This window comes from Glycine soja, chromosome 12 (genome assembly GCF_004193775.1).
Source record: "Glycine soja cultivar W05 chromosome 12, ASM419377v2, whole genome shotgun sequence".
Lineage (NCBI taxonomy): Eukaryota > Viridiplantae > Streptophyta > Magnoliopsida > Fabales > Fabaceae > Glycine > Glycine soja.
Window position 1 is genome coordinate 8,046,309 of NC_041013.1, and position 18,510 is coordinate 8,064,818.

Consider the following 18,510-nt stretch of genomic DNA (forward strand, 5'->3'; position numbering starts at 1 on the left):
TCATGTGAGGTGGAATCTTAGAGACAAGGCCACATGGACCAAAATGGTATTGTATCCCCTTCTTATTGTTTTAATTTAACCAATCACCACTTGTAGATATTTGCGTTTTGCGTTTCAATGGGGTTTATGATCACGTACGCATTCAATTGCCAGCGTGAATCGTAAACTTATAATCAAAGAAGCTCTCAAACTTGTAATTTATTTTACACGATAAAGATTTTTTTTATAATTTAACATGGAGATAAAATTAGAAATTTATTCTTTTATAATATAACTTATCGGCATCAGCAATTAAAAAAAAGTTAACGCAAAAAAGAAAAAATTAAATAAATAATGAAGGAAATAAATAAATATCTTTTTTGGCATTTTGTTCTCTTTTCTTTATCAAGTTACAAGCCAAAGAAATCATATTATTTATATTTAATAAAATATTAAATTGATATATATATATATATATATATATATATATATATATATAAATAACTTCAAATTTTCATCATTTGACTTATCAGAAGCATTCTTTTAGGGTATGAAGCATATCTAGTCAAATGAGTATTTGTATGAGAAGAGAAAATCTAGATTATACAACTACATGAATTTGTTTGATTTAAAGGATAAAAATAGATAGAATAAAAATGATTTAGAGTGTAAAAGATGTGAACCCCAAAAAAAATATAAAATTTTATTTCCCAAATTATTTTTCTCCATTCTACCAAATACACCTTATAGGATGGAAAAGGAGCTAATACACCCTAAAATGCTAACTACGGTTTGCAATCTCACTTATTTATCATGCCTTAAACAAAAAAATATGACTTAAATATAATTTTAATCTTTGTAAATTAGTACTTTATCATTTTTTATCCCTATAAATTTATTTTTCTAATTTTAATTTTGATGTTTTTTTCAATTTTAATTCCCGTAAGTCTTTTTATTAATTGTTGGTTCCGTGAGTTTGTATTTTTTTTAATTTTAGACTTTATAAGATTATATTTTTTTCATTTATAATCTTCATAAGTTCATACTTACAAGAATCAAAAATTGAAAAAACACAAACTGGTATTAAAAAAGAGCAAAATATCTCACTAAAACAAAAATTAAAAAAACACAAACTTATAAGGACTACAATTAAAAAAATTAACTTACGGAAAAAAAAGAAAAAGACATTAACTTGCAGACAAAAAGAAAACATATTTAAGTCCAAAAATTCGTATTTGGATTTGCTCAAAATGATCGAAACAAAATTGAAAAAAATACAAACTGCAAAAAGAGTATAATTAGAAAAATTAACTTAAGGGATAAAAAAAAAGACATTAACTTACTAGTAAAAAGAAAACATATTTAAGCCCAAAAATTCCTATCTTTGGATTTGCTCAAAATGATCAAATTATATCTGTTCTTGTTTCCACTTTCCGGTCATTTTAGATTTATGAAAACAGTTGACATAAAAAAAATGCTTTTGTATAGTTTGTATGTTCAACATAACATGCAACCTTCAATGATTGGCAGCACTACGTTTAACATTTTTAAAAAAGACGCTGTTTTCAGTTTCCCCCTTCTCTCTCTCTCTCTCTCTCAATTACAATCTGAGCAATATATGAAATACGACGTTTCCTCTCCATGTACCAATTCATCCTGCGAATTGAAAGAATGAGTGAATAACTACAAAACACTATACTCCAATCAATATTGACAACGATACTTCAACCCCTCAAGGAATTCTGCCAATCGTTTTGCTTCTTTTTTATTTATGGGGCTTAATTCAGACTAGCCTTGTCTCACACACAACATAAAGAAACCAACAAATGCTCTTAACTCTTGACCGAAAATCCTAGTTCCTAATTTTCCAGTCCCATGACAACATTTTCAATCCATTGATAAGAACAAAAAATCATCGTTGTGAACACAAGATTTTCCCAAACATTTTTTTTCGCTGTCACAGGACGAGCTTCCTCTCACCTCATCTATTTCCGCAATGCCTCACAAACAAACATTATTTATCGTTAGCCTCGTATTAACAACATACATATGGGTTTTTAACACAAGCTGTTGTGCAAAAACCAGAAAGTATGGCCTTACCCAACCTTCAGAGGACCTGTATTTGCTGGTTTCTGAAAGAATCTTGCAACTGGCATCCCATCAGCATCCTCGTTTCCTGCTTTTCCTGCTCTCCAAGAACGATCTTTTTTCCTCTGTGGCTTTTTATGGTGGTGCTTATGAGATGCCTTAGGCTTCTTAACAGTAGTAGTATTTTTTGGAGCAAGTCCATTAGCCATGTCAAATGAATTGAGGTCAACCAATACATGTTCAAGATTTGGTGCAAGTTCGCTCTCAACATCTGAAGCATCTTCAATAGCAGATGAATCCGATGCATCCAAGTCAACCGAGTCATGTCCAGCAGGTTCTTCCAAAGCTTGTTCCTCATCTGACGCTCCGGGAGGCATTTGATAGTGAGGCAGCTTCCCATCAATGTAATCTTTCAACATCTGACGGGCAGCCCTGGTTTCATCAGGGAGTCCACTAGAGGCAACATACCCACGAGAAGTACAGTATGCTCTCAAAAGTTCAGATGCTAGAGGGGGGCGCGATTGGGACTCATATGACTTAGGTTTAGGAAGCCTTATCTTATAAATCTCCTCAATGACATGTCTCGGGACTCTATCAGCAACAACTTGGACAGATTCCCTTTGTTCAGTCATCCTATCAATAGGTAACACCCCACAAGCAATCATCTCATATCTTGAGCTTGAGAAGGATGGAAAAACTAATCCAGGACAATCACAAAGGGTCAGCTCATCAGAGATAATTAATGTCTGAAAGTGCTTTGTTTTCCCTGGGGTAGAGGTGACACCAGTGCGTTTTTGACCAACCAGAGCATTAATAGTTGAACTTTTCCCCACGTTAGGATATCCAACAAATCCCACAACAACATTGCTCGATGATGAACTACCAGCAGTATTTTCAGCAGGGGATTTAATGTTAGATGGTCCTGCCTCAGAGGAGCCAGAATTTCTCCTTCTGTCAACTATCTCTTCTGCCTCAGATTGCAAGCGGGCCAAAAGTTCATCCCTTCCATATATCTTTGTGTCTGGGCTATTAGTTCTCCCCATGTTATCATCCTCCCATGATGAACCAAGTTTTTTGCCTTCCAAGGCAGCAGTAGCAGCTTTAGCCGACCAGAAGATGAAGAGAATATCATGAGCACGAAAATATTCGGCCCATTTCTCTCTGCAGCAAAAGAGAAGAAAGACAGGACAAATAATAAGGCAAGATGCAACACCAAGGGCAATGATTTGATACAGTATAAACCTCATGGGAATAGGACATCCAAACCTGATAGAAGCAGGTAAAAGATCTGCCTTATTAACCAAAAGCAATGTACGTTTATGCTCATCAACCTCCCGTGCATAAGCCTGTACCAAAGTACAATTGGTGCAAAACAGATCATGCTTAGCACACAGAATTGTGAGTCTTAATAAAAAAAAGGTCCAAAGCAGGCTACACAGATTACAGACAGTAGTAGAGACTCTGAAAGGATGCTTTGACTGTTATGAACTTCATGACATTAAAGCTGCCACAAAAGAATATCCAGTCCAAAGTCTTCCACTATATCTGATCCTTACAATCAGTTAGATTTGCCACAAACCTAGCCATCTCTAGAGTTGTCAAGTTAGCATTTTGCCACCAATTTTTTATGGAAGAAAGAAAGTCTCACCTCAAGATCTGGACAACGATAGAACAGCGGATCTCGCGAATCAACGACCATAACAAGCTGATAAAAAAAAAAAAAGCGAGAGGATCATCAACTTTCAAGTTTTCATGAACATAAGAAAAGAACACAGCAAATATCAAGATAAAAAAACTACATTATGAACATTTCTAACCATTAGTAATAAAAACAAAAATATCAATTATCTAAATGTTTTCATAATATATAGGCCTTTTTAAATTACAGGAAATACTGATAGGAATAAAAGAATGAATGTACATCAGGGGAGGAATAAAAACTAGGTTATTATCCAAGATCCCAAGTTCCCTACTAAAGCTTCTGTTTCTTTTTCTTTGGGGGGGGAAGTTGAAAAGTGAGATTGTTATTAGTATCACTGTTTAGTTTGCAGCTCATGATGCAGGTCCAACCTGTTTAGCCTTTTTTTCGCTTCTTTTTGTTTCAATAAGAAGCCAAATTAAAGAAAAGGGCAGCTAGAAATCTAATAATGTAATCAATACAGTTAACCAGGAAACAATAACAAAAGATCAGAGAATTGTGGAACTCCTGTATCTATTAACATGCTAACAACAACCATCTTAAATCGAAGAAGGGATCTACATTATATTTGAACTTTACAAATACAGCATTCTTTTTCCTATAATGACTACATCACAAATAGTATACAGTCTATAGAACATACTGAGAAAAATATTGCATGGATAAGCAGATGCAGTTGTTTGGCAACCATATATTCATAAAAACGAGAACCATACCCATCTTAACTGAGTTCAATCCTAATAACTAGGCCATTATCATGCACAGTGACATAGCATAATCAGACTAGTGTATCACGATTCCAAAACTAATACTTACCTCCAAATACAACAATTCATTTAAAAGAGAGAAAAAAAAATCGGAATCCTTTATCAACCCATAAAACTTCAAAGATGATACCAACATACCAGATCACTGCGCTCAACAACCCGCCAGAGCTGTCTCCAGATGTCAAGATTCTTCTCAAACGGAGTAAGAACAAGCTTCTTATTCTCCTCAAGCCTGAAACACAACCACATTGCCATCATCAACAAAAAACAAACTACAAAACCTTAAATCCTATAAACAGTCAAATTAATCCTTCAATCAATGCCAGCCACATTATAATTGACTAAAATTACATTCTTAGTCCCCAAACACGAACTCTTTCATCTAACTAATCCCTACATATGCAATTTAACCATAAAATTAGAAGTTTATTTCGACAGAAGACAATGCACATTCATTCGCGGACCTTAACACTAATTTCCATCATATAGTTCTCTAAATTAGGTTCCAAGCCTACAATCCAAACAAACCCTAATTTTTTCTCTGAATTAGATTCTAAGTCTACAATTCAAACAAACGCAGATTCTAACTGGAGAACTCACCTCGCCAAGCTGCGGCGCCAGGTCAAGAAAGCTTGGGTTTCGCTGGCGTTCAGCTCGTCGGCGGACATGTCGGGAGTCCACGGCGGGCGGCGAGGAACGCGGAGGCTGCTGGCGTGGAGCGCCTCCTCTTGCTTCTGCTGCTTCCTCGCTTCTTCCGGCGTCGTCGTTTCATCGGGCACGGAACCTGGTTCACTACTCTCACATAACAACAACAGAAACAAATGTCACAGAGCAATTGCAGAAAGAAGAAAGTGGGCGCGTGAATGCGGAACGAAGAGAAAGAATACTCACAGGCTGATGAGAGTGGTTGAAGCGGCAGCGGCAAGTTCGGGGAGGGGTTCTAGGGATTGCTCGACGACGGCGTCGATGTCGGAGACTTCGGTGAAGGATTCAAGGAACTTCTTCCTGTAGAAGCGAGACTTGTCCTTGCTCTGTTGGATCATCTGGTTGTGCTGCTTCACCAGGGCTCGACCTAGCCCCGTTTTCTGGATCTCGTTCTGCTTCTTCCCCATTTCTTCTACACAGTGCTCCTCCTCGTTCCTGCTTCTGTGTTCCTTTGTTTTGCTTCTTCTACTTTGTTTCGTTTATCGCTTTCTGCCTGCTATGCTGCCATAGTTGGTTTCCTTTTTAGGGTTTTGGACTGTTTGGGTCATTTACGGGCAATTTCATCTCTTAATGACAAAATTGAAATCTTTATTTACATTTTGTTTTATGTTTTCAATATTTGCATATAGGAATTAGGAATCATGAAAACTTTTTTTTATTATAAATAATCATTTTCGTCTTTAAATATATATTTATGGTAACTCAACTAGGATTATTTTGTTTTTTTTAATTCTCAAAGTTATTCAAGATTAATTTAGTACATGTTTAAATTAAAGTTTAAAATAACTCAACTTAACCCTAATGATGGATTTCCTATGTTGGTTGTTGATCACAAGATTGTTAATTTAGAATAAATGATAAATTTTATTCTTAAAACTGAGGGTAAAAAATATAATTTATTACTCATTTTTTAGTCAAAAAGATATGACTTAAGAAATAATATAAATATATTTTCAAAGAATAGTGTTTGGTTTGAGTATTTTTTGTCTTTATTTTTAAGTAAAACAAGAAATAAAAATAAAAATATGTTTATTTCAAATTTAGAAAATATATTTTCTGAATTTATTTTTTTGAAAAAATGGACCCAAAACTAAAGATAGAATACCAACATTTCCAACCTTGTCGATACATATTTTTTTAATCTTAAAAATTTAAAAATAAAAACAGAAAATAAAATGTTAAAACCAAACACCATTTAAAATGTCAATAAATATTTAAGTTTAGGAACTAAAGTAACAATATAGAGACTTTTAGGAACTTTTATTTTTTACAATATTTTTATTACTTTTATGACTTAATTGATAGTGCTCGTACTTTCAAAAGGACAAATTTTGGTTATTTATTTGTTAATTTTATTTAGAATTTGATATATTTTTGTTCCTAAATTTTTTTCAAATTTTTTAGTCCCTAAATAAATTTTTTAGCATTTTTAGATTGTATATTTTTCTTTCTTTTTTTTTAACAATTTTAATTTGTGCGGTCAATTAACAACGTTAACTAATGTCATGACAATTAGTTTAGGACCGAATAGCACATATATTTTTTGTTAAAATGTATTTTAATTCCTTGTATAATCATATTAATTGATATTATCAAACTAATTGATGAGGGATTAAAACACACTTTAGAAAAACAATACATGTGATTTCCCTTTTATGCACCTTGCTGACATGGCAAAACATGGGACTACCAACATCATTATTGTGTTAATGATGTTACATGATTATAAGAACTAAAACTACTAATAGAGAAAAAAAAATATAAGGACAAAAATATTAAAAATGTTATTTATGGACTAAGCAAAACACTAAAATAAATTAAGACAAAAAAGATATTTGTAAATGTACATGAGCTCTTTATTTGCACTAGATGAACAAATGCTCTTATATGAAGATAAGGTGATAGATCATAAATACTCTTATACTAGTTAAAAGATATTAATGATAGTTAGACTTAAATTTATTTTTAGTCCTTAAATTTTATCATTGTATAACTTTGATCCCTTAAAAAATTATTTCATATTTGATTTTATATATTTTTAAAATTTAATAATTTTAATTCACCATTAGTTTATTATTAATTTTTTAATACAAATTGATGATGTGACATTTATATAATGATATAACACTAACGTGACAATGTGTAAGATAAAATAACAATCTAATGCATAAGAGGACATGACATTGACCCTTTAAATTCTAATCTCTACTGCCATATCATAACATTATCCACGACGCACTGACATATGTGTCAAACTCTCAAGTTAACATATCAATGTTATGTTGAGAATTTTTGTTAAAAAGTGATAACAAACGACTGATAAATCAACACTGCTAAATTTAAGAAATGTAAACGTAAAATATGTAATAAAACTTTGAGCCACTAAAATTATACAATCATAAAATCATAAGAATCAAAAGTCAATTTAAGCCTAACATACAAATATCTTTTAACACACATAAGAGCATTTGTGATATATCACGTAAACTTGTTACAAGAGCATTCGTTCATTTGTGGTTTTGATGCAAATAGAGAGGTATGTATTCAGTGAATAAAAAATGAAAGTAGTTTTACTTTTATAAGTTGTATATGATTAAGTAGGTGTTTTGTTTGGTGTTGGAGAATTGATTTTGAATTTATAATTGATTTTAAATATATTTTTACATGTTTGATTTCAGGTTAGAGAATAATTTAGAATTAATTTTGTGTTAAAATTGATTAAGGGTTGAAATAATTTTGAGTAATTTCTATATTAGATTCAAAATTTTGTACTAAATTTTAGTCCCAACTTGATTTTATAATAAAACATTTAAATATAAACCACGTCACTTTAAAATCAATTTTAGTCCAAATCAATTTTATCAATATTCATCCAAATAACCTCTCTCCGTAGTTCAAATTTATTTTTTGTTCCTGAACTAGAAGATTCAAACTTCTTCATGTAATGCCCTTGAAAGTCAAGTTTTGACTGAGGGTCTTCACAGCTCAGTTTGGTTTGATTTTTCTTCAAAAATTCACTTGAACCAAACTTAAAAAACATTTGTGATTCTATTTAGTTCGATTTTCATTTAAAATAAAATTCAAACTAAACCAACATTTTGTGATTTGGTTCGATTTTTGCAGGTTTTACTAAAATATTATTTCATTAAAATTTATATACTTTTTTTATCTTTTAAATTAAATTACATTAAAAAAATTACTAATAACAATTTACAAAATTTATTAATATGTTAAACATTCTACAATAAAAATCTGTCAAATTTTCATCCATTTTAAGTCAAACATAACTTTAAGATATATAACATTAAATGTTGTGTTTTGGTTAGATTTCAAAAACACAAACTACAAATCGAATAAAATCGATCGTTTTAAGAAAAAAAAAAATTTAAACAAATCAAAAAAACTTCTAATCTTAACGGTTTACACTCTAGGACATTTAATTAGAGTATGCTTAATAATGAGGTTAAAGTTATATGTATGAACATCATCTGCCATGTTATGTTGTTGTTATAGCCGTGTGAGAAGACTTGCCAGGAAGCATCAATTATTACTTGCAAATATAAATTGGAGAGGCTTGCGCCACCCAGCGTATTAAGGGTGCATAAGGGGTACGGTGCACACTTATTCCTTAATGTTCATTTTTATATTTAATATTTAATATACTATGATCGTCAACAAACTTTATTTATTAGTATATCATATTAATTAACACATTAGATCGAGTCAATGGTAGTATGGTACAAAGAAGAAGAATTTAATGCTGTGTAGCCAGAGGATCATTCCCTGGAAACTTGGCTCTTTTCTTTTTATTGTTGTTTCCTCCATTCTCAAAAAGTAGGGAGAGCATCAAGCACGTCTATAAAAACTCGGAACTGAAGAAATAGCAGCAAGAAAAACATAGCAGTCTTTGTGCACAAAAGGTAATATAAAAACTTCAATTTACTATTCCGTTTTCCTAATGGATTTGTTTTACTATTGTTTCATCATGTGTATAGTTTTCAGTGTCACAAGAAAACGAGAAGACTGGTATTGTTTTGTTTCCATTGCATGGCTGCTGCGAATGTTTAATGAACCGCGTAACTAATGGATTTGCTTCTTCTCTGTCACTCCTCCCACCATCCCCTCTCCATCTTCTCTTTAATTCTTCTTTCTCTATTTTATTTTCTACGCTTTGATACACTTGTCGTTTGTGCAGCAGAGCAGAAAGAGAATATTCATTATGGTAAATTATAAACATACACTTTATTCTCTCCATCTCATTTTTACTTTGTTGCTTTTCTTGTCTATGCTATCTTTATTTTTTTGGTACGGATCTCTTTCTATCGTATTTGTCATATAATTTATTATATCTATTATTTTTTCATTTTATCTTTTTTTTTCCATCCCAAAATATATTTTTTCTCTCTTTATCTATTTTTTCTTTCCATTTCAAATGAGCTATTTGTTAACTCCTTGAGAAGCACAAGTCGCACAAATAGTATAAAATAAAAGATTAAGTATCGTATTCATAAGGAGTCACGTAATACTTGACAAAATAACATTCACTAGTTATGACTATAAGAACAATGGTGATTTTAATTGGATTGCGGAAATGTAAATAACAATTGCATAAGTAAACAAAAATTATTTTTGACATTTTTATGAAAACATAGAGTGCAATAAAAAAAAGGTAAAATAACATAGAATAAAAGCGTTGGAATTAATTTCACTAAACTACCTCCTCATGCAAATAAAAATCATTCATCTATTCAAAGTCCAATAATTATCATCAACTCACAAAAATACTCAAACACCAAATCTCGGATGGAAAGAATCTAAGCTTCTTGACCAAACTATCAATCCCTTAACTAATCTAACCAAGTGATTTGCTTTAAGAACAAGAGCTAAAAGATGACTAACCAACCTTGCTCCATCCCTAAACACAAAACTCATTAGGTGTTCCTCTCCATTTCTAAGTTCAAAAGTATTTTTCAATGACAATTCAAATCCTACATCAAGAAAAGGATGATCAAGCCAAAACAAACATTAATGCATAGAAGAAAACACTTAATAATGAACAATAAACATAGATTAATAATCAAAATGTAAACATAAGAATGAGTTCAGGTACATCAACCCCCAAAATGGTAAATCTAACTACATAACTGCAAGAAAAGAAGAGAATAGATGATGAGAAATGATAAGAAAGCCGTAGAGAGAGCTTCCCAACCTTCATCTTCAACCCTATACATCTCCCTTAACCAAATTTGTCTTCAATTCGCATCCTTGGAGCTTCAATAGGATCAAACGTGTTGCATTGTCGTTTCTACATAATGATTTGCGTGCTTAACCCAGCTTTTACGCTAAGGGCGCATACAAAAACAACACTTGTCTAAGTGACTGCACGTTAAGCCTGAGGTGCACGATGAACTTGTATGCAAAATAGAACTGTTATAAGTGATTACGAGCTGAGCCTAAGGTTCGCGCTTAGTCCAAATCTTTGGCAGTAGGGACAGTTTGCTCAACACGCACCTTCGTGCTAAGAGCACATCAGGTTTTAGTTCACGCCCCTTCGGACTTGAATTAGGTCTCACATAAATTATCTTCTTTCTTCATTAATTTTTACACCAAAATAAATTAAAATCAGATGAAAAATTAAACATTTGAACTATTTTAAAGTTATTCTAATTTGTTCAAAACTTAATTATAAACAAGATTAAACAAACTTAAATGTATTAAAATTTTAAGATAATTATTTATAAAATAATTATTAAAATAAGATTCTTAAAATAATTAACATGAGGACCAAAAAATATCTTTTTTTAAAAGGCAAAAGATCAGCTTTGGCAGAAGCTAGTCATTGTTTTAATACGAATCAAGTTGGCACCAAAACAACCCAGCAGAACCTACGCCGCTCTTCTTCATTCATCAAAGGAATAATAAAAAAATCATGACGGCTGTGACACAACCAAATAACATCATACTTGGAGTGTATGGATCAAGCAATGTGAGAAAGGACAACGTGGTGGAGCAAATCACCAGAAAAGTTGAGAGGGACATGTTTGATGTGATTGTGATGGCAAGTGTCATGAAAAAGAATAATACATGGTGTCTGCGGTGGAACAAATCACCAGATGTGAGAAGAATTCGGAACTTGGGAACAAGTTGGGTTAGCAACTCCATGAAAAAACTTTGAATAAAAGAGCTAGTTGTTTGTGTGATAGGATAAAGATGGAGGAGAAGATCCTTATCATCTTGCATGATCTCTAGGGTGGAATCAACTTGGGTAAGATAGGAATAGCATTTGGAAATGATCACAAGGGTTGTAAAATTTTGTTGGTAGCTGAGAATCATGAGGTGTTGTACAAGAAAATGAAAACCCAAATAGTATTTTCTGTGAATGCTAGTAGCGAGTTTCTATAGGTGAGGTTTGAAATTTAAACATTGTGGAATAATTTTATGTGGGGATTAGCTTATTATATTTGTTTGGTTAAGTTTACAAAATCAAATTATATATTTCTTTTGTTAGCTTCTTTACCAAAATTATTTCAATAAATTATATACATTCAAGCATTTAATTTTTAATAAATAAGTATTTGATGAATAGAGGAGTGTTAACATATTCTTTCAAACACACTCTTTCTTATTGATTAAAATTTATCAGAGAAATTCATAGATTAGATTGGATAAATTTTAAATAAAAAAATCATTTGAATACCATCACTTTTGTTTACTAAATTACTCATGAAAATAATTTGCTTTAAATTTAAATCCGATCCAACTAATTCAATTTTTGGTTTTAGTCATTTTTTAGTATTTAACAATTAGTAAGATATATAGTGAAATAATTGAAGAACAACCGTCTGTCTTCCGGTAAAAGTTCTGCAGCCTACCCCTCTGAAACTCTAGCACCTAATCAAATGGAAACTCCAAGCCTTTCAGTAGTCACAAACCAAAATCTCAATTCATCAGATCCATGACTTACAAATATTCTGAGCATAGCCTCCTCCAATACTCAAAGTCAACCAGGGAATTTGTATAACAAACTGGTGAATTTGAATGTTATAAGAAATACAAAGGCCATTTTATTACTACCTCAAGTATGCACTATAGGTCTTTCACGTTTCAACTTCCAAATTCCATATATGAAACTCGTGCTTTTTCCAACAATATATAGCACCCTCCTTATACACTTCAAATTATGCTGCAAAACATGAGAATTTGATACAGCAAAACTTAGAGTATTTTAGTCGGTACAAAGTGTGTAGTCAAGTTTAATGTAACACCAATAAGGAGTGGTTTAAGTTGAAGCTAACAAAGGTTAAGGGGAAATAACGATAGGCCAACACAATAAGACATATTGTAACTTGTAATTGAAGATTAATTATTACAAGCCTATAGTAAGGCACCGAGTAGCAGGAAAAATATTTAATTAGCAATGCAGTGAACATAATATAATTAGTCTCACTTGTACTTCGGTAATGCATGATGAAACAAGATGGTTGCAAAAGTAGAAACTTTGCTTTGGTAAGATGTCAAAACTAGTGGCATATTGGAAAAAAAAAAAAACACACGCACACATGAAAGTGACACTGACAGTTTAGAACATTACCTCGGCATTGAACAAGATGTTAAGAATATAGGTCATGTTTGGCCATTAGAAAAAAACACACACACACACATGAAAGTGACACTGTGGCAGTTTAGAACATTACCTTGGCATTGAACATGTTAAGAATATAGGTCATGTTTGGCCATTATATCTAACATCTTTAAGGGGTTGTGCATCATACGTCTTGGTCTCTTGGGCAATTAGTTGCCTCAAACAAAATTACTCATACCCACAGAGGATCGTGAAAACATAATAACGATTAAACGGTAAGAAATATAATAATGAACACAAGAATTTAGTGTGGTTCGACACTTCTTGTCTACGTCTACAGAACCGTCTCAAAAGTATTTCACTATCACAAAAATGATTATAAGATTGTAACTTACCATAAATTGTGTAAAACTCTACAAATCCGAGTATCCTACTCAATAGTTACTATAAATTATAACACTATCACACAAAGATATTTTTCTCTCAACAAACTTTGTTTTACAATCTCTCTTCTTACGCACTCTTTCTCATGTGTATCTTCTTCACTAGTTTTCTTCTCTATTTATAATAAAAATTGTCACAAACTATAATAAATAAGTTCTCTTAGAAATTAGGTTAAATTACTTATTTGGTCCCTATAGTTTCATGATTCTTACATTTTTAGTCCCTATAGTTTGAAAGTGGTTTTTTTAGTCCATATATTTTGTATTTTAATTCTCTTTTAGTCCCTATAATTTGAAAATGATATTTTTAGTCCCTATAATTTATATTTTAATTACCTTTTAGTCCTTATTATAAAAATATATATAAAAATAATTAGTTACAAATTAGTTATAAATTATCAATTATTTTTATTACAAATTATCTTACCATAAATTAGTTACGAATTACTTGCTAATATTTTTGTAGTTAATTGTAATTAATAATATTACTCATATTTTGATGGTAAAGACTAAAATAGAATTAAAATATAAAGTATAAGGACTAAAAAGATCACTTTCAAACTATAGGAACTAAAAGAGAATTAAAATACAAATTATAAGGACTAAAAAAACTACTTTCAAAACTACAGGGACTAATAGAGAATTAAAATATAAATTGTAGAGATTAAAAAAACCACTTTCAAACTATAGGGACCAAAAAGGTAGAAACTATAGGGACTAAATAAATAATTTAATTTAAAAGTTAAAACAAAAATAACTTTCAATACATTTATTCAAATAAGTTTCATTTAGTAAAATGACATCTTTCACTTTGCATTTAAATCACCTAGACTTTAATGGTAAAAATTCAATTCTCAATATATATTAAATACACCTTATTTTTTGACTTGTAACTCTACAATACCATAAATGTTAATATTATTGCAATGAGCGCTGAAGTTCTACTCCCTAGCTTTGATCTTACCTTTTTGGCTAAAGCTATATTTGATCTCTCCACAAATATGGTTATATTGTACCATATTTTGTGTTTGACGAATGATATTTATTATTTAGACATCCTTAAACATTGAACACCCTATCAACACTCCTTTTATCTCTATCTCACTCTAGATGTTATTAGAGTGCCAAAATCAATTGACATCTTGAGAGAGATAAAAGAAGAAGAAAAAAATATTGATATGATAAATGATGAGATGTGACAAAAGAAGAGAAAGATAGACAAAAGTTAAGATCGTTAATGATGTGTTTAATATTTGAGAATGTTAAAATATAAAACTCATTTATTTTAAATAGATTGAAGCCATGGTCCGAGAGTACAGTCCGAGAGTACATAACAATTTATGCTTCATGTGTTATAATAATAAATAGGCAAAATTGTATTTTTGGTCCTCCTAATTGTCTCCAATCTTGATTTTAGTTTTCCTTTAAATTTATTCACCAATTTAGTTCTACAATTATGTCCAATCACATAAATATAGTTTTCAAGTCCAAATTTAAACGTTTGACTGTTGTAAAGGAATGTTGACGATCACATGTCACATTCTAATTGAACGTTAACGGTCATGTGTCCTGTTTTGATTAGACGTTGACAATAACAATATATTTTTCATTGTTCAGTCAAAACGTGACACATGGGAGTCAACGTTCATTTGTAATAGTCAATGTCAAAATCTGGACTTGAAAACTACATTTACGGGATTGAACATAATTGAAAAACTAAATTCATGAATAAATTTAAAAAGAGACTAAAATTGAAATTAAAAATAACTAGGGGACCAAAAATGTTACCTGATAAATAACCTCTCACATCTCATTTAAAAACACTTTAAAACTGAATTTATGACATTCAACAACCTCATGAACCGTACCTCCATTCTTATGCTCTCATAATGCTTAATTTCTTGCCATAAGCACATAAACTTAGGTACATTGGTTGGTTCCCGATGTCCAACGAGAAAGTCATGGGACAGCTATAAAATGTGTCAAAATTCTGCGCATTGCCAACTTCTTTTCAAAACTAGCCACTGGGGTAATTGAATATAACAATTATAATCGATTAATTATATCAGTACCACTACCAGCACATTGCCAACGGATTAAATTTAGAATTAAGAAATTAAAACAGACCAAATTCACAAGCCTTTTGAATTCTAATCTTCACTAGCCAATATAGCAACATGTACCAAGGAGCCACTTCCTCCTTTCTTTTCCCCTCACCACTGATCCTCTCCATTTGAAGCCTTCCACCTGTCCCCTCTATTCCTCTAGGTATAGATATAAGAAGGGATTATTATATGTGATAAGAAAAGAAATAAAAATTCAAAATATTAAAGTATTCAAATATCATCATCCATTCCTCTAACCCTCTTTCAACCTTCACAGATCTCACTAGCCATACCACAAATCACTCATTCTCCTTCCCTTTCTAAACCCCTTTTTCCAAATCAAGGAGCAACGGGACCTGCTGAAGATGACTCCAGGATTATAGTCTTTAGGGTGTTTTTTTTTTCTTTCTGTTTTTGCTGACTATGGCTTATGATGCCATTATGGACTATGTTTTTTCTATTCTGCTTTAGTTGTTTTTGTTATCTCTTATTTAGCAATAGCTAGTTAGTTGGTGGAACTTTGAAGTGGTTAATTTGCACTTTTGCTTGAAGCTGACTATAGCTTGTTGGTTGTGTTGCTGACTTTTTTTTTTGTTTTGATGATGACTCCTTGACATGCACCATTGGTGTATCACCCCTTATGAAATGACATGATTATTAATGAACTCTATATTTCTGTTTGATATGCCTCGCCTTTCATTTGTTAGTATTACTTTATGTTTTGTTTGGATTTGATGATTGCTAAAGGGGGAGAAAGGTGCGTGTGTCTTGAAATTTCAGATACCCCAAAGCTGATCGACACAAATGACCAAGCTGATAACCAACACATTGGCTGTGATAATCAAATAGGGAGAGTTTGTTGATGCTAGAAGCCATCCTTTAGAGCCAAAAGAAGATTTGATGACTTCCAACCAATTGAAGATTTTGAGTGTTGATTTGATTTAGTTGTAATTGTGTGTTGATTTGGCTTAGTTTGATGTTGATTCAATCCCTAATGCCCAAGTTAATTGAATAAAAGTCTAAGCAATTAATTTGTTTTCTAAGGAACCCAAAAGAACCCTATCCAATTCTGTTTAATCCATTAATTAAAATGTTCTTGAAAGCATTAGTTGCAGAAACGTCAGAGACCGAAATTATGGATTTTTCTCACTTCTGTACTTTGCAAGAAGTCAAGAACCAGTAAAGCAGACGCAAAAGTGAGAGTATTCATTTTTTTTTTCTTTTTTATATATGTACTTTTGCTATTTGGAAGGTTATGCCATGGGTGATGGGATGTTATTGCTAGAATAGGGATTGAGTTTTTGGAGTCACTTCAGGTATAAGGTGTGTTTTCGTAGTAGTTTTGTATGACTTGTTGGTCTCAGTTTGGTACATCTTGTGCTATAATAATACAAAAATTGCTTTAAGAAAAATGTTTTTGAAAGCTGGAAAACAAGTCAAGCATGTTTTAATGTTTTTATAGATTAAATTCTTACTTTAATCCATTAAAGCCGTGCCAGCTTTGCGAGAGTTATTTTTTTTGTGAATTCGCTGTGAGTTTTTGTTTAAGCAAATTAAGTGGCTGTAAGGCACCAAAATTTGATTTTGTTTTAACACATTAATAAAAAAAAATTAATCTATTAATCTGTTCATAACACAAACCCATATTTGGGGAAAACAGATTAAATCAAATTTAATCCATTAAAACAGGAAGTTTATATAAACATCTTTTTTGACTTTTTTTCATATTACGAAATTTCATTTTTACAAATCACTTTGAGACAACTTAGAAAGAGTTTCAGAGAATTAGAATCTTTTCTCAACTTCGTCTTGGGCATTTAACACTTAAAATCAATGGATCAAGATTAAAAGAGTCAAGATCATTATCTCAAAATAACCAAGTGTTTTCTCTTTCATTGCCAATTCAACCACTTAGGTGATTTCTCCATTTAATTTCCGTTTTAGTGTTGTGGGTTTTGTAAATCTTGAGAAAGAGGTCATGGTAGGGTCCCATGAGATTAGTTCATAGATCTTGTATGGTTCAAGAAGAGACTTATGTTCTTTTTTCATTGTTTGTAAGTTGCTTGCTTATAGAACTTTGCAAAATTAGTAGATACCTAATCTTATTTAATTGGGTAACCAGATGTAACTCTTTAAGATTGAAAATGAATCAGTATAAAAATTGGATTATCTTTTTCATTCTCTCTTAACTATTGATTTTGAAGCCTAATTGGTTTCTTAAGAATCTCATTTTCCTTTTATCTTGGATTTCAAAGATTGAAAGGAAAGTGTATTGATTAAGTGATCTATAAAGGCTAATTGTTTAATTAAAGAAAGGTTTTATCTCAAAAGTTTGATTGATTCAAAGAAAAGGATTGTGTGAATTTTTTGAAAATTAGAATGGAAGTTTAATTTACTCCTCTCTTGAACCTAGCCATTGCACCTACAAGGATAAAGAGGGAGGAGAAGATCCTTATCATCCTACATGATCTCTAGGGTGGAATCAACTTAGGTAGGATAGGAATAACATTTGAAAATTATAACAAGGGTTGTAAAATTTTGTTAGTAGCTAATCAAAAAGTGTTGTCCAACAAAATGAAAACCCAAGGACGGTTACAGTTTTTTGTAGACACTATTAGCGAACTTCTTTGATTGAGGTCTTAAGTTCAAACTTGTGGAGAGATTTTATGAATTTTATTTGGACTTATCTTATTATACAGAGAAATTTGTTTGGTTAAGTTTACAAGAACAAATTATGCCTTTCTTGTCAGCTTTTAAAAAAAATATTTCAATGAATTTAATAAATTATAAATGTTAATTTGTTTAGTTTTTATTAAATAAGTAATTGATGAGTATATTTAGTTGTGTTCTAATAGTTGAGCACGAATTCAATTTGAATCCTTTTTGGAGAGAAAAATTATCCGATGTTATCACTTCAGTTTTCTAAATTGCTCATCCAATCTATTTGCTTTAAAATCTAATCTAAAATCCAACTAATAATAGTATAACTCGTTAAATAATAATATAGCTATTAAAATTAAATTTATACAACTTAAAAATTACATTTATATATTTTTACTCAAATACTTACTAAGAAATATTTTAAAGTAATTATATTTTCATAAATATAAGTATAAATCATGTGAGAATAATCTTACAGATA

The 18,510-nt window shown here is 31.2% G+C and overlaps 1 protein-coding gene across 1 annotated transcript; it reads right to left on the reverse strand.

Annotated features, from left to right (window-relative positions):
* Positions 1-1,689: 1,689 nt before the first annotated feature.
* LOC114379946 (GTPase LSG1-2-like) lies at positions 1,690-5,797 on the reverse strand. Its single transcript, XM_028338788.1, has 6 exons — positions 5,425-5,797; positions 5,134-5,325; positions 4,672-4,765; positions 3,716-3,772; positions 3,334-3,413; positions 1,690-3,228 (listed from the first exon to the last, which is right to left on the reverse strand). The coding sequence occupies exons 1-6, from the start codon at positions 5,643-5,645 to the stop codon at positions 2,076-2,078; spliced, it is 1,797 nt and encodes a 598-aa protein (XP_028194589.1). The 5' UTR covers positions 5,646-5,797; the 3' UTR covers positions 1,690-2,075.
* Positions 5,798-18,510: the final 12,713 nt, after the last annotated feature.

Excerpts from the sequence above, each read along its gene's own strand:
- LOC114379946 (XM_028338788.1), bottom strand. The coding sequence starts at position 5,645 with ATGGGGAAGAAGCAGAACGAGATCCAGAAAACGGGGCTAGGTCGAGCC. Across the intron at positions 4,766-5,133 it reads TGGCGCCGCAGCTTGGCGAG|GCTTGAGGAGAATAAGAAGC; the intron begins GTGAGTTCTCCA and ends GTTGTGTTTCAG. Across the intron at positions 3,773-4,671 it reads TTGTTGAGCGCAGTGATCTG|CTTGTTATGGTCGTTGATTC; the intron begins GTATGTTGGTAT and ends TTTTTTTATCAG.